This window comes from Bombina bombina, chromosome 6 (assembly GCF_027579735.1).
Source record: "Bombina bombina isolate aBomBom1 chromosome 6, aBomBom1.pri, whole genome shotgun sequence".
Classification (NCBI taxonomy): Eukaryota; Metazoa; Chordata; class Amphibia; order Anura; family Bombinatoridae; genus Bombina; species Bombina bombina.
The window spans coordinates 1,040,996,836-1,041,011,745 of record NC_069504.1 but is presented as its reverse complement, the minus strand read 5'-3'; the positions used below and the strand labels follow the sequence as shown (position 1 = coordinate 1,041,011,745).

Below are 14,910 nucleotides of genomic sequence, written 5' to 3'. Positions count from 1 at the left end.
TCAGCGGATGCGTCTTCCAAGAACAAACTCCTTAACATTCCTTTCAAGGGGAAAACGCTGTTTGGCCCTGACTTGAAAGAGATTATCTCTGATATCACTGGGGGTAAGGGCCACGCCCTTCCTCAGGATAGGTCTTTCAAGGCCAAAAATAAACCTAATTTTCGTCCCTTTCGTAGAAACGGACCAGCCCCAAGTGCTACGTCCTCTAAGCAAGAGGGTAATACTTCTCAAGCCAAGCCAGCCTGGAGACCAATGCAAGGCTGGAACAAGGGAAAGCAGGCCAAGAAACCTGCCACTGCTACCAAGACAGCATGAAATGTTGGCCCCCGATCCGGGACCGGATCTGGTGGGGGGCAGACTCTCTCTCTTCGCTCAGGCTTGGGCAAGAGATGTTCTGGATCCTTGGGCACTAGAAATAGTGTCCCAAGGTTATCTTCTGGAATTCAAGGGGCTTCCCCCAAGGGGGAGGTTCCACAGGTCTCAATTGTCTTCAGACCACATAAAGAGACAGGCATTCTTACATTGTGTAGAAGACCTGTTAAAAATGGGAGTGATTCATCCTGTTCCATTAGGAGAACAAGGGATGGGCTTCTACTCCAATCTGTTCATAGTTCCCAAAAAAGAGGGAACGTTCAGACCAATCTTAGATCTCAAGATCTTAAACAAGTTTCTCAAGGTTCCATCGTTCAAAATGGAAACCATTCGAACAATTCTTCCTTCCATCCAGGAAGGTCAATTCATGACCACGGTGGATTTAAAGGATGCGTATCTACATATTCCTATCCACAAGGAACATCATCGGTTCCTAAGGTTCGCATTCCTGGACAAGCATTACCAGTTCGTGGCGCTTCCTTTCGGATTAGCCACTGCTCCAAGGATTTTCACAAAGGTACTAGGGTCCCTTCTAGCGGTGCTAAGACCAAGGGGCATTGCAGTAGTACCTTACTTGGACGACATTCTGATTCAAGCGTCGTCCCTTCCTCAAGCAAAGGCTCACACGGACATAGTCCTGGCCTTTCTCAGATCTCACGGATGGAAAGTGAACGTGGAAAAGAGTTCTCTATCTCCGTCGACAAGGGTTCCCTTCTTGGGAACAATAATAGACTCCTTAGAAATGAGGATTTTTCTGACAGAGGCCAGAAAAACAAAACTTCTAAACTCTTGTCAAACACTTCATTCCGTTCCTCTTCCTTCCATAGCGCAGTGCATGGAAGTAATAGGTTTGATGGTAGCGGCAATGGACATAGTTCCTTTTGCGCGCATTCATCTAAGACCATTACAACTGTGCATGCTCAGTCAGTGGAATGGGGACTATACAGACTTGTCTCCGAAGATACAAGTAAATCAGAGGACCAGAGACTCACTCCGTTGGTGGCTGTCCCTGGACAACCTGTCACAAGGGATGACCTTCCGCAGACCAGAGTGGGTCATTGTCACGACCGACGCCAGTCTGATGGGCTGGGGCGCGGTCTGGGGATCCCTGAAAGCTCAGGGTCTTTGGTCTCGGGAAGAATCTCTTCTACCGATAAATATTCTGGAACTGAGAGCGATATTCAATGCTCTCAAGGCTTGGCCTCAGCTAGCAAAGGCCAAGTTCATACGGTTTCAATCAGACAACATGACGACTGTTGCGTACATCAACCATCAGGGGGGAACAAGGAGTTCCCTGGCGATGGAAGAAGTGACCAAAATCATTCAATGGGCGGAGACTCACTCCTGCCACCTGTCTGCAATCCACATCCCAGGAGTGGAAAATTGGGAAGCGGATTTTCTGAGTCGTCAGACATTACATCCGGGGGAGTGGGAACTCCATCCGGAAATCTTTGCCCAAATTACTCAACTGTGGGGCATTCCAGACTTGGATCTGATGGCCTCTCGTCAGAACTTCAAGGTTCCTTGCTACGGGTCCAGATCCAGGGATCCCAAGGCGACTCTAGTAGATGCACTAGTAGCACCTTGGACCTTCAAACTAGCTTATGTATTCCCGCCGTTTCCTCTCATCCCCAGGCTGGTAGCCAGGATCAATCAGGAGAGGGCGTCGGTGATCTTGATAGCTCCTGCGTGGCCACGCAGGACTTGGTATGCAGATCTGGTGAATATGTCATCGGCTCCACCATGGAAGCTACCTTTGAGACGAGACCTTCTTGTTCAAGGTCCGTTCGAACATCCGAATCTGGTCTCACTCCAGCTGACTGCTTGGAGATTGAACGCTTGATATTATCAAAACGAGGGTTCTCAGATTCTGTTATTGATACTCTTGTTCAGGCCAGAAAGCCTGTAACTAGAAAAATTTACCACGAAATATGGAAAAAATATATCTGTTGGTGTGAATCTAAAGGATTCCCTTGGGACAAGGTAAAGATTCCTAAGATTCTATCCTTTCTTCAAGAAGGATTGGAGAAAGGATTATCTGCAAGTTCCTTGAAGGGACAGATTTCTGCCTTGTCTGTGTTACTTCACAAAAAACTGGCAGCTGTGCCAGATGTTCAAGCCTTTGTTCAGGCTCTGGTTAGAATCAAGCCTGTTTACAAACCTTTGACTCCTCCTTGGAGTCTCAACTTAGTTCTTTCAGTTCTTCAGGGGGTTCCGTTTGAACCCTTACATTCCGTAGATATTAAGTTATTATCTTGGAAAGTTTTGTTTTTGGTTGCAATTTCTTCTGCTAGAAGAGTTTCAGAATTATCTGCTCTGCAGTGTTCTCCTCCTTATCTGGTGTTCCATGCAGATAAGGTGGTTTTACGTACTAAACCTGGTTTTCTTCCAAAAGTTGTTTCTAACAAAAACATTAACCAGGAGATAGTCGTGCCTTCTTTGTGTCCGAAACCAGTTTCGAAGAAGGAACGTTTGTTGCACAATTTGGATGTTGTTCGCGCTCTAAAATTCTATTTAGATGCTACAAAGGATTTTAGACAAACATCTTCCTTGTTTGTTGTTTATTCTGGTAAAAGGAGAGGTCAAAAAGCAACTTCTACCTCTCTCTCTTTTTGGATTAAAAGCATCATCAGATTGGCTTACGAGACTGCCGGACGGCAGCCTCCTGAAAGAATCACAGCTCATTCCACTAGGGCTGTGGCTTCCACATGGGCCTTCAAGAACGAGGCTTCTGTTGATCAGATATGTAGGGCAGCGACTTGGTCTTCACTGCACACTTTTACCAAATTTTACAAGTTTGATACTTTTGCTTCTTCTGAGGCTATTTTTGGGAGAAAGGTTTTGCAAGCCGTGGTGCCTTCCATTTAGGTGACCTGATTTGCTCCCTCCCTTCATCTGTGTCCTAAAGCTTTGGTATTGGTTCCCACAAGTAAGGATGACGCCGTGGACCGGACACACCTATGTTGGAGAAAACAGAATTTATGTTTACCTGATAAATTACTTTCTCCAACGGTGTGTCCGGTCCACGGCCCGCCCTGGTTTTTTAATCAGGTCTGATAATTTATTTTCTTTAACTACAGTCACCACGGTATCATATGGTTTCTCCTATGCAAATATTCCTCCTTAACGTCGGTCGAATGACTGGGGTAGGCGGAGCCTAGGAGGGATCATGTGACCAGCTTTGCTGGGCTCTTTGCCATTTCCTGTTGGGGAAGAGAATATCCCACAAGTAAGGATGACGCCGTGGACCGGACACACCGTTGGAGAAAGTAATTTATCAGGTAAACATAAATTCTGTTATTATTCTACAGTTTGATTCCCTCCCCCCAAAAAAGGCTCTCTAAACTGCCCCTTAATTAAATGTCATCTTAGGTATTGTCAGCTGTCTGCAAGTACCAAAATACAAAATGCATTTTAACATTTTCTGAAGCATAGCTGCCCCATCCCTCCCTGTCCCTTTGTATGTTTTTTTTTTTTTTTTCTTTTCAGGGCTCCCCTGCTGGGCCTGCCTCCCGCCGGCACCCACAGAAAATAGACGGTGACATTGTCACTAATGATCAGACATCTGCCCTTATATGGCACTGATCACACTTCGGCTCCATATGTGGCAGATGCCTGGAGCTTCAGGAGCTCCAGTTCTTGGCTGTAACTTAACAGCCGAGAGTGCTGGAGTTTCCTGAAGCAAAGATGTGTCTTGCAGTATGATAGGCAAAGTATTGCAAGGTGTGTGGCTTTTTGGGTGAAGGAGTTAACCCTCTACAAATGATAATTAATTTATATAGTTGATTAACAGGTGTGTGTGTAATGAAAGCATTTTTGTACAGATCTTTTTCTATGCATTGCTTATATGGATTTTTTTCTTAAACAAGAGTCCACAGCTGCATTCATTACTTTAAGGAATTCAGAACCTGGCCACCAGGAGGAGGCAGACACCCCAGCCAAAGGCTTAACTACCTCCCCCCACTTCCCTCATCCCCCAGTCATTCTTTGCCTTTCATCTCAGGAGGTTGGCAGAGAAGTGTCAGAAGATTGAAAATAGTCTTATGGAGGGTAGTACTCTTCGAAATGGACTGGGATTTGAAATAATCCTGTCTGCCTCTCAGTGAGAGCATGGATGAAAGTTATTCCGGAGATGGGGAGTTCTTCTGCAAAACCATCCTGACTCGTATTAACAGCTCCTGGGCAATCTGAGTTAACTAGTTTTGCTGCCTGACTTTATTCACTCAAGTCAATGTCAGAAGCGATGCTACTATCTGTCACACTTGAAGGGCCATGTTCCTGTTCCACGGCGTAGATTCCGGTAAGATCGTTTAATTTTATTTCGATATGTGAATGTAATGTTAAGGAAAGAGCCAGTGGGACTCATTCTAAATGGAATCAAGGATTAATATCTCCTGAGGGGGTTATTTAACAGGGGGGACTTTACACATTAGCAGACAAAATCACATAAAACATGATTAGTGATACTTGGGCTCATGGCTATTTGGACATAACGGCCTTATATCATCAGTTTGTGTGGTCCTTGGGACTGGCGCGCTTTTTTGGCTTACACGATGCACTTCGTGACCGGGTGTGGTCACATATTCCATTTCCGCACCTTGACCGAGTGGTGATGGAGGGAGTCTGTTCGTTTGTCTAGTTCATGGAAGTGCCCCAGCCATTGGGGGGTGTAAGGTGCCTTTAGTGTTTGTCCATAATTACAATCTCCAGGTTATGGAGGATTCTTAATTTTTTTTTTTTTTTTAATTCTTCAATTCGGAGTATACGTCTTGCGATGAATATGAAATGGCACGGGTTATCTATGCCCATCAGATATGTGCCAATTGCCATTCTAGAGTACTCTTTTCCCCCCACCCCCCCAAATCGGGGAATTTAGAGTGCACTGAGCCATCTGCCCCTGAGGATTCCATGTCCTACGAGGCGTGTCCCCCTATGGCCGTTACTCCTTCCCCCGAAAGGTGGCTAGTTTCCTCCAGAGGTTACAGCACAGTTCCGCATGGCCATATCTGGCGTTGGCACATTTATATCTCCCTAGAGAGGTATTTTTAAGATACTGTCCATGTTCTGTTAAATGGGGTTCTTTGGGTGTGGGATTGCCTGAGTCAGTTAGTCCTTCTGGGGAACTGATGGCCTCTGATGCTTCAGGGGCCCTACCCTCGGGGCCAGGGTTATCCATTGACCTGGCAGGGGGTCATTTTGCCTTCAGTTTATAGACTGGCACGTCTGCGTGTTTTTACCAAGACATGTTTTGGCGGTGCTGGAGGATTCCAGCACTACTGGGCCGAGTGATCTGTCTTCTGTGCCGGACGGCAAACTGGGTTAGACGTGTAGGGATGAAGACAATCTCTTTAACGTCTCTGCTTCTTTCTTTTAAGTATCTGTTCCAGTTCTGAGCTTGGGAGGATAGAACCTCTAATCGGCTGGTCCGGTTGGCATGACGTTCTCCTTGGGCTTTCACATTCGGGTGCTGCCTTTCTTTTATTTGATTCCGGTTAGGCTATATTTGATTGTTTTATTAAGCTCATGCCTGTTAGAATTGTCCATTGTGGGAACATTTCTTCTCTGGAACTGATACTTGTAATTTTGTTTGTGGTTGCGTGCACACTTCCTTGGAAGCTGTGCGTTCTATGTTAGTCTGTTATCGACCCCTTTTGGGGTTTTTTTTTTTTTTTTTTCTTGGACAGTTCAGGGGAGTTCCTGCTGGTTATCTTGTTGGGTTTTGAGTCGTTCTCTTTGAAGTGTTCGTGTTATGTTTTATCCAATTACTTGAGGGGGTGTTTTTGTTTTTTCTTATACATGAACCTAGTCCTCAGTGAACGGAGTGTCAGGTTTTGTTCCTCTACTGTTTTTACTTAGGTTGGGGTCCAGGTGCAGACCTGACTGTCTCCCCATGGGTTCTGGAGGTCCTTGGCCTCGGAACCGGAGTTTCCTCATTCCCATGGGTTTGGGGGTCTGGATGACCACTGGACAGCCCGTGTACCAGTTTTGGATTTTTTTTTTTTTTTTTTTTTCGTTCTATCTTGGTATCTTATGGGTGTCCTTTTTCCTTGTGGTAGTAACTGGTACCTATTGAGGTTGCTGGGATTTATTTGTCCCCCTTTTTTTAGGGTGGTCCGATCTGAGTTCTGAAGTGCAGATATGTCAGTCTTCCTTTGTTCTGCCTATCGCACGCTCTTATAAGAGGAGTGTAGGAGTTGAGTTTCTTTTTTTTTTTTTTTCTCCCCGGCAACTGCCCCTGGTTTGCTGTTACAAGTTTGAATCTAGCTTTTGTTTGGTGTTCTCCATTATATGGAGCCCTGTCCCTGTATAGTTTAAATGCAGCTGATTGTCTCTTCACTTTGTATTTCAAATTGCAATAAAAGGATAATTTTTCTTGGTGTATTGCACTTGAATCTCTAGGAGCTCTTGTTCTCTGGGGTTGCAGAGGGTTCAGCGCCACCTACGGGTGCCTTCTCTTAGACCAAGAACAGACAAATATCTAGACAGGTGTGAGTTCTTGCAAACGCACTACCTAGAGTGCTCTTCTCCTTATGAGGCAACCTGGGTTTCCTCCGGTCATACGGCCTGCCCCGTTTTTTGGTTGGCTGGTTAAGGGCCATGTCTCTTGCCTGAGTTTTGGGTCCGGATCATTGGATTCGGTCCTGGCTGTTCAGTTTTAAACTTTAGGGTTTAGAACGTCTGTCCTTTCAGGGGGTTGGTTTTCCTCTCGGAGCTTTTGTTTTTGCCTGGAGGTTAGTTTGATGCTTTTTTGAATGAATCTTTGTTGTCGCCAGTGGCAACTCTTGTACTTTTGAGTTGAGGTTGTTTGTCTCAACTGAGCTGGTTGTAGTGGTCACTGAGTTATTGCTCAATGGTATTACTTACTGTTTCTTTTTTTGCCTCTTTGCCCTGTCTACGGCTGGGAAAAGTGGTCCCCTTGGCATTTGTCCTTTTGGAAGGCTTACGGTTTCCATGGAGACCCTGTGGGTTCTATCTGCTTGATCAAGGAATTTTCTTCCTCCCTTGCGTGCTAGAAGCTATGGAGTCTGATAGTAGGGTGTCGTTTTTGCTAAATTCCCCGTCTACCTTTTTTGGGAGTGTTCCTCCTTTAGGGAAGGGAAAGGTGCAAGGGTTCTGGACCCGTGCACGACGTACCTATTATGGACTACCTGTAGTGGTTGGCCTAGCATGCGGAGGGTTTGCAGCTATTGCATCTGAATGTGTGCTTGTAAGCTTTTTGTCAGTCGTGGTAGCATGCCTAATGCTAGTAATTGGTCAGAGGTTTGTTCCTCTTAGGCCCTCCCTTCTCTCGAGGTGGATGTTGCCCTGTTATCCTCCCTGATGGGAGGTTCTCGGGTGTTCCTTTCTCCACTGGTTACATTTCACTGCTGGTGTTGGATGTCTCTTTGGGGTCCGGATTCGCTGTGGACAGTAGGGCTCGTTTATATCAGTCACTTTCTGTGAGATGGGGTCCCATCATGGCTTAGGGTTAGTTTTGTTGTGATTCTGTGTTTTGTCCGTTGTGATTCTGTGTTTCACAGAGCTCTTTTCTGCTGGGACGGTTAGTTCCTCCATCCTGTGGGTGTCTACTCCGGGTTACTTTCGGTCCTGATGCATCTTTCCTGCCTGTATATGACTAGTTATAGCAGTTGTATCTGCTGGACTATGGTTCTGGGGAGATTGTGGTTCCTTGGGACAACATCAGTCATATGGTGTCTGATGGTGGGTTTTATTCCTTGTGATCGTGCTCTCATTGGTTTGGAGTGTCCCTCTGGGAGGATCTTTGTCTTTCTAGAGTTCTTCTCCTGGGTTGTCTTGTAACATCTTTTTGTTTTGCTTTATCTTGGGGATTTCTTCCCTAGTCTAATGGTCCTTTGGATCTCCCTCGGGTACACTGTTCTCTCCTTCGGAGGTAGGTGGAGGTACTTCTTCGGGTAGTTTGTGCGATGGGAGCCTGTGGGACTTGGCTCCTTGGAGGCATTGTGCTCAGCAGAATCTATAGATTTTGAGTGGCCTTCAGCACGGCTTTGCCGGTTGTTTAACTGATGGGCAGTTACCTTGTTTTATACTTTTTTTTTTTTTTTTTTTTTTTTTTTTTTTAAATTCAGTGTCCTCTTTAGCTATGGTATTTTCCCAAAAGTAATGAATGCAGCTGTGGACTCTTCCTGTTTAAGAAGAAAAACGTAAATTATGCTTACTTGGTCATTTTTTCTTTTGACCGGAAGAGTCCACAGCTCCTCGCCCGTGTTTTGTTGAGGCAGCTGCAATTTAGTTTCTTTTGGCACCTTTTTCACCCTGATATTTTTCCTACTGTTCCTTGTTCCCTTGGCAGAATGACTGGGGGATGAGGGAAGTGGGTGAAGTATTTAAGCCTTTGGCTGGGGTGTCTTTGCCTCCTGGTGGCCAGGTTCTGTATTTCCCAAAAGTAATGTGGACTTTTCCCATCAGAAGAAAAGAAAATTATCTGGTAAGTATAAATTTGTATTTTATTTTTTTTTGGGCGGGGGGGGGGGGGGGGGGGTAAGAATTTCTCACTCACTAGGCCAAAACCGTCTAAACTAGGTTTTTCAATTCTGCTAGTTTCCTAAACCAGTTATTTGTATTGCAGCAGTTAAAATTACAGTATTTATGCTTGTCCAGTCCTTCATAGGAGGCAAAATCCATTTTACACAAAAGGTGTTATATATGTTGTAGTGTATTTTGGCTTTACAGAATGTTAGCACAGGCCTCTAGATTGTGCAGGATGCACACTAGCCTTTAGAGGGCAATGTTAAAGGGACATGAAACCTATCTATGCCCATGATTTTGTGAAATTTTTAGGCTCAGAAGCTGATTAGTGGCTCCACATATGCCTCTTGCTTTTGTCTTTCAGCTAGCTCCCAGTAGTGCATTATTTCTCCTTTAAAGGATATGAAGCAAATTAGAGTACAAATTCAGACAACTCCAATTAACTACTTTATCTGAATCATGAAAGCAAAAAATTGGGTTTAATGTCCCTTTTTAAAAAAAGTTTCCTTAGTTATGTTAGGGCACGATCCATGCAATTCTACCACTTAAATGAATGTTGAACAGTTTAGTTTTGCATGAAATGTTTGTTAAAACTACCAAAACAAAATCAAGGAAAATGTATCTTCAAATAGTTTTTCTTTGCAATCCTGATGGATCCAGAAAGTACCTCATTCATGTAAATGTGTAACTTGTTTTCTTTTCTCTCACAAAAGGATTCCATGTTAGATTTTGAGTTGTCACCTAGAGTTTCCTCACCCCTCCCACCTGAGAGTCCTCTTGCTGGTGAGTGATTTCTTTAGGGTTTTCTAACTTTAAAAAAAAAAATAACAAATTTCCCCTACATTTTACCCCTTATTTTCACTTGCACATAATTACCTATATTAATGATCCACAACCTTTGGGGATTTTAGAACTTCTGTTTTTGAGATTTGCATGGCCTATTAAGGACTACTGAATTTCCAGTGTGTTTATTTTGTTTTTCTCCTCTAAATGGTAGTGAGTCTGCAAACCTTACACTTGGGGAATTAAATCACCTGGTCACCAGGAGGAGACAGACACCCTACCAGAGCTTTACATATTTCCCTCCTTCCCTCCCAGTATTGTTTCCTCGTCATGGAGAAGGCAAGAAGGGAGAGATGTTAGAGAAATTTGCATACCCTCAGTGGATAGTACCCAGAAGAGGGTTTATTTGAAAGCTGCAAGTTAAAATTCTTCCTGATGGAATGATCTTCACAGCAGGTCTGTGGTGTCGCTGGGAAGTTTAGATGCCTCGTTCCATTCTGATATACATATGGTTGCTTCTACATGGATCTTCATGTCAATGATGGCACACTTCACCTGCATTTCCTGGAAAACATAATTTGTTAGAATTTACCTGATTGATTTTTCATAGTGGCAAGAGTCCATGAGCTAGTGACGTATGAGATACATTCCTACCAGGAAGGGGTAAAGTTTCCCAAACCTCAAAATGCTTATAAATACACCTCCCACCCAACTCATACCTCAGTTTAACATTTAGCCACAAAGTGAGGTGTAAAGCATACAAAAGAGGAACTGGAAAAAATGTGCTTTATACAAAAATCATAACCACAAAAATAGGGTGAGTCTCATGGAATCTTGCAGCTATGAAAGAAATGAATTTATCAGGTAAGTTCTTACATAAATTGGTTTTTTTCACGTAAGTGGCAAGAGTCTATGAGCTAGTTATGTATGGGATATAATACCCAAGATATGGAAGTCCACAATTCACTAGAGAGGGAGGGATAAAATAAACGGCTATTTCCGCTGAGAAATTAAATCCCAATTTTTTTTTTTTATAAATTTCAAAAAAAAACAAAGGCGTTGATCGGACAACTATCTGAAGAACGTTTCTACCAAAAGTTCTAAAAATGGTAAAATTTAGTAAATGTACGCAAAGACCAAGTTGCTGCTTTGCAAATTTGATCAACTGAAGCATCTTTCTTGAGAGCCCAAGAAGTGGCAACTGATCTAGTAGAATGAGCTTTAATTCTGAGGCACAGACTGCCCGCCTCCAAATAAGCTTTGTGAATCAAGTCTCAACTAAGAAGCCAGAGAAATAGCAGAAGCTTTCTGACCTTTCCTGGGGCCAGAAAAAAAATAAAAAATAGACTAAGTCTTTCTGAAATCTTTAGTAGCCTCAACATATTTAAAAGCTCTTACCACATCCAAAGAATGTAAAGACCTTTCAAGAGTATTCTTAGGATTTAGTACACAAAGAATGAACAACAATTTCCCTATTGATGTTAGAATTCACAACTTAAGGCAAACCAGCTTTATCTTGATGGAAAATCCGATAAGGAGACTCGCAAGGGAGCCGACAATTCAGAAACTCTTCTAGCAGAAGAGAGCCGAAAGAAATAATACTTTCCAAGAAAGCAATTTAGTGTCCAGAGAATGCATAGGCTCAAAAGGAGGAGCCTGTAAAGTCTTAAATCAATTTCTCCTCCATTTTGTTTTTGAACAGGTTTTATACAAGTCAAAGCCTGAACAAAACTGTGAATGTCAGGAAGTTTAGCAATCTTTTCATGAAATAACATAGCAGAAATTTGACCTTTCAAAAGTATTTGCAAACCATCCTGAATAAACTGTAAAATCCTAGTAATTCTAAAAGAATGCCAAGAATAATCATGAGTTGAACACCATAAAATATAGTGTTTCCAATCCCAATAATTTTACTTGAAAGACTTACGAGCCTGTATCATAGTGCTAATCACTGAGTCAGAGAAACCTTTGACTAAGCATTCACTTCATGCCATCAAATTAAGAGATTTGAGATCCTGATGGAAAAAACTGCCCCTGAGACGGGTGTGGCCAAGGCTGGCAACTGGACATCCTTACAAGGTCTGCATACCAAAACCTGAGGCCAAGCTGGTGCTATCAAACGCATAAGATCGTTCCATTATGATCTTGGCAATCAGCCTTGGTAGAACCAGAGGCAGAAAAATGTAAGAAGGTTGGTTAAACCAATGAACTGCTAGAGCATCCACCATCTTTGCCTGAGGATCCTTGGACCTGGAAAGGTATCTTGGAAGCTTTTTCAGATGCAAGGCCATCAGATCTAATTCTGGACTCTACATCTGTACCAATTGAAAAAACACATCTGGGTGGAGAGACCACTCTCCCGGATGTAAAGTCTGACTGAGATAATCTGCTTCCCAATTGTTTACTCCTGGGATATGAATCACAAAAATTTGACCAGAGTTAGATTCCGCCCAAGAAAGTATCAGATACTTCTTCTTTCATTGCTGAAGGACACTGAGTCCCGTCTTGACATATACCACTGTAGTGACATTGTCTGTTTGAAATCAAATATAAAGCTCTCTCTCAATTGAGGCCAAGCCTGAAGAGCTCTGAAAATAGCAGAGTTCTAAAATATTGATTGGTAACCTCGCCTCCTGAGGTTCCCAAACCCCTTGTGCTTTCAGAGACCCCCACATGGCTCCCCAACCCTTAAATACTTGCATCTGTTGTGCAAGTCCAGAAAGGATGAACAAAGGAGGCCCCTTGGACAAAAAGGTGATGGTTTGACCACTAAGTCAGTGTTGGATGTTGGGATTTAAGTATATCAACTGATAGGAGTATTCCCTGCACCATTGGTGCAACATGCAAAGCTGTAGAGGTCTCATATGAAAACGAGCAAAGGGGATTGCCTCCGATGCTGCAGTCATGTGACCTAAAACTTCCATGCACATAGCCACTGAAGGTTTAGACGAGCTAGAACTAACTTCATTTGTCTTGTCTGTCAGTCATGGACACTGAACCTCAGGTCATTTTTAGCTTTCCAGATAGATTCAAACTCTTTTGTAAATTGATCCTCCAACCATGTTTTTTGAAGAAACACTTGTGTAAGATTCGGCTAAATGAAAAGATTGACCTAGTATCGATCGTCCAAATAAGGAAACACTGCAATACCCTGCTTTCTGATTAGATAGATGGGCACTGAGTACCTTTTTGAAAAGATTTTCAAAGCTATCACTAGGCCAAACGGAAGAGCGACAAATTGGTAATGCTTGTCTATAAAGGAGAATTTTAGAAACCGCTAGTGGTCTGGATGAATTAGAATGTGAAGATAAGCGTCCTGTAAGTATTGAGGACGTGGATATGACCTTGCTGAACAAAAGGCAGAATAGTCGTCCTTAGTCACCATCTTGAAAGTTGGGACTCTTACAAAACTATTTTGAGTTTTCAGATCCAGAATTGGTCTGAATGGATCTTCCTCCTTTGGGACATAGAACAGATTTGAATAAAAACCCAAACCCTGTTCCTTTAGAGGAACAGGAACAATCACCCCTGAAAGCTCTAGATCTGAAACACTTCAGAAAAGCCTGAGCCTTCACAGGGTTTGTTGGAACATGGGAAAGAATCTTCCCATCGGAGGTCTTCTGAAACCTATTCGATACCCCTGAGAAACAATATCCTGAATCCACTGATTTTGGACAGAATCTGCCAAAATGTCTTGAAAAAAATTTAAATCTGCCGCCCCCACCATTTGAACTGATTTGAGGGCCGCACCTTCATGTAGTCTTAGGGGCTGTATTTAATTTATTCACATTTGTGGATGGTCTCCAATTGGAACCAGAGGCCTTAGGGGAAGGAGTGTGGTTGTGTTTTTTTTTTTTTTTTTTTCCTCTCCTTTAATCTGACGAAAGGAACAAACGTATGGGAGCTTTAAATTTACCCTTGGATGTATCTTGGGGCAGAAAAATCCCTTACCCCCAGTGATAGTCGACATAATAGAATCCAACTGAGAATCAAATTACCTTGAAAAGATAGTAATCTAGATTTAGACACTATCAGCATTCCATGATTTAAGCCATAAAGCTCTTCTAGATAAAATGGCTAACATAGATTTGATATTAATCTTAATATCTAATAAAGCATCACAAATGAAATGATTAGCGTGTTGAAGTAAAAACAATGCTAGACAAATTGGAATCTGATAACTACTGTGCCAGACTGTCTAATCAAAAAGTTGAAGCAGCAACTTCAGCTATAGAAATAGCAGGTCTAAGAATATAGCCAGTATGTAAATATGCCTTCCTAAGATAAGATTCCTTTCTAAGTTATCCTTATCCTTAAAAGAAGTACTATCTTCCATGGGCATAGTAGTATGTTTGGCAAGAGTAGAAATAGCACCATCAACCTTAGGGACTTTACCCGTGTCCAATTTAGAGCTTTGGGAGAGAGGATACAATTTTTTTTTTTTTATTTTTTTTTTTAAACCTAGGATTGAAAGAAGTACCAGGCTTAGACCATTCCTTGGTAATCATATTAGAGCATCTAGAATAGGAAAACCTTCAGGGGTAACCTCAGAAGTCTTAAACAGAATTCAAATGTTTGCTATTCTTATCAAGAGGACTAGATTCCTCAATACCCAAATTAAACAATACTTTCTTTAACAAAGAACGAATATATTCAATCTTAACGGTTGATTTATCAATTTCAGTGTCTGAAGTAGGATCTTCTGAGCTAGAGAAATCCTCATCAGCAGAAAATACTTCAGTATGCTGTTGATCAATACAAACAATCAGATTTATGAGGAGACCTTTTTACATTTATTTAAAGGCGGAATAGCAGTCATAGCCTTCTCTATGGTTGCAGCAATATAATCCTTTATATCTACAGGAATATCATGTACATTAGACTGAATGTTTAACAGTAGATGTTAAAGATTTTTCATGCTTGTATGTGGCACTTGTTTATAGAAACATATATTTTAGCTAATGGAAGATCAGCTAATTTACAACACACTCTTAGCTTTGGTAGATTTGTTTTCAAGCTACTTGGTTCCTACAGTAACACCAGAGGCAGGATCAGTTTGAGACATCTTGCAAATTGTAACAATAATTTTCCTCAAATAGCAGTTTCAGGAATGGGAAAAAATGCTTATGAAAAAATACTTATATGCAAAACAAAAGCAAACATAGCCCTCTGTAACAAATGAAAGCAGAGAGCAAAAAAGGGAGAGCCTTAATATAACAATTTCTTGGCGCCATGACGCTAACAAAGATGACGCAAATGCAGAGAAAC

At 42.4% G+C, this 14,910-nt stretch overlaps 1 protein-coding gene across 2 annotated transcripts in view; it reads left to right on the top strand.

Annotated features, from left to right (window-relative positions):
• The window catches only part of CAPRIN2 (caprin family member 2), a 211,670-nt gene that overhangs the window by 68,005 nt on the left and 128,755 nt on the right, over window positions 1-14,910 (top strand). For both annotated transcript variants that reach the window (XM_053718796.1, XM_053718795.1), the window contains exon 12: window positions 9,573-9,642. In XM_053718796.1, the coding sequence (XP_053574771.1) occupies window positions 9,573-9,642 (70 nt within the window). The remainder of the gene's footprint in view (window positions 1-9,572; window positions 9,643-14,910) is intronic.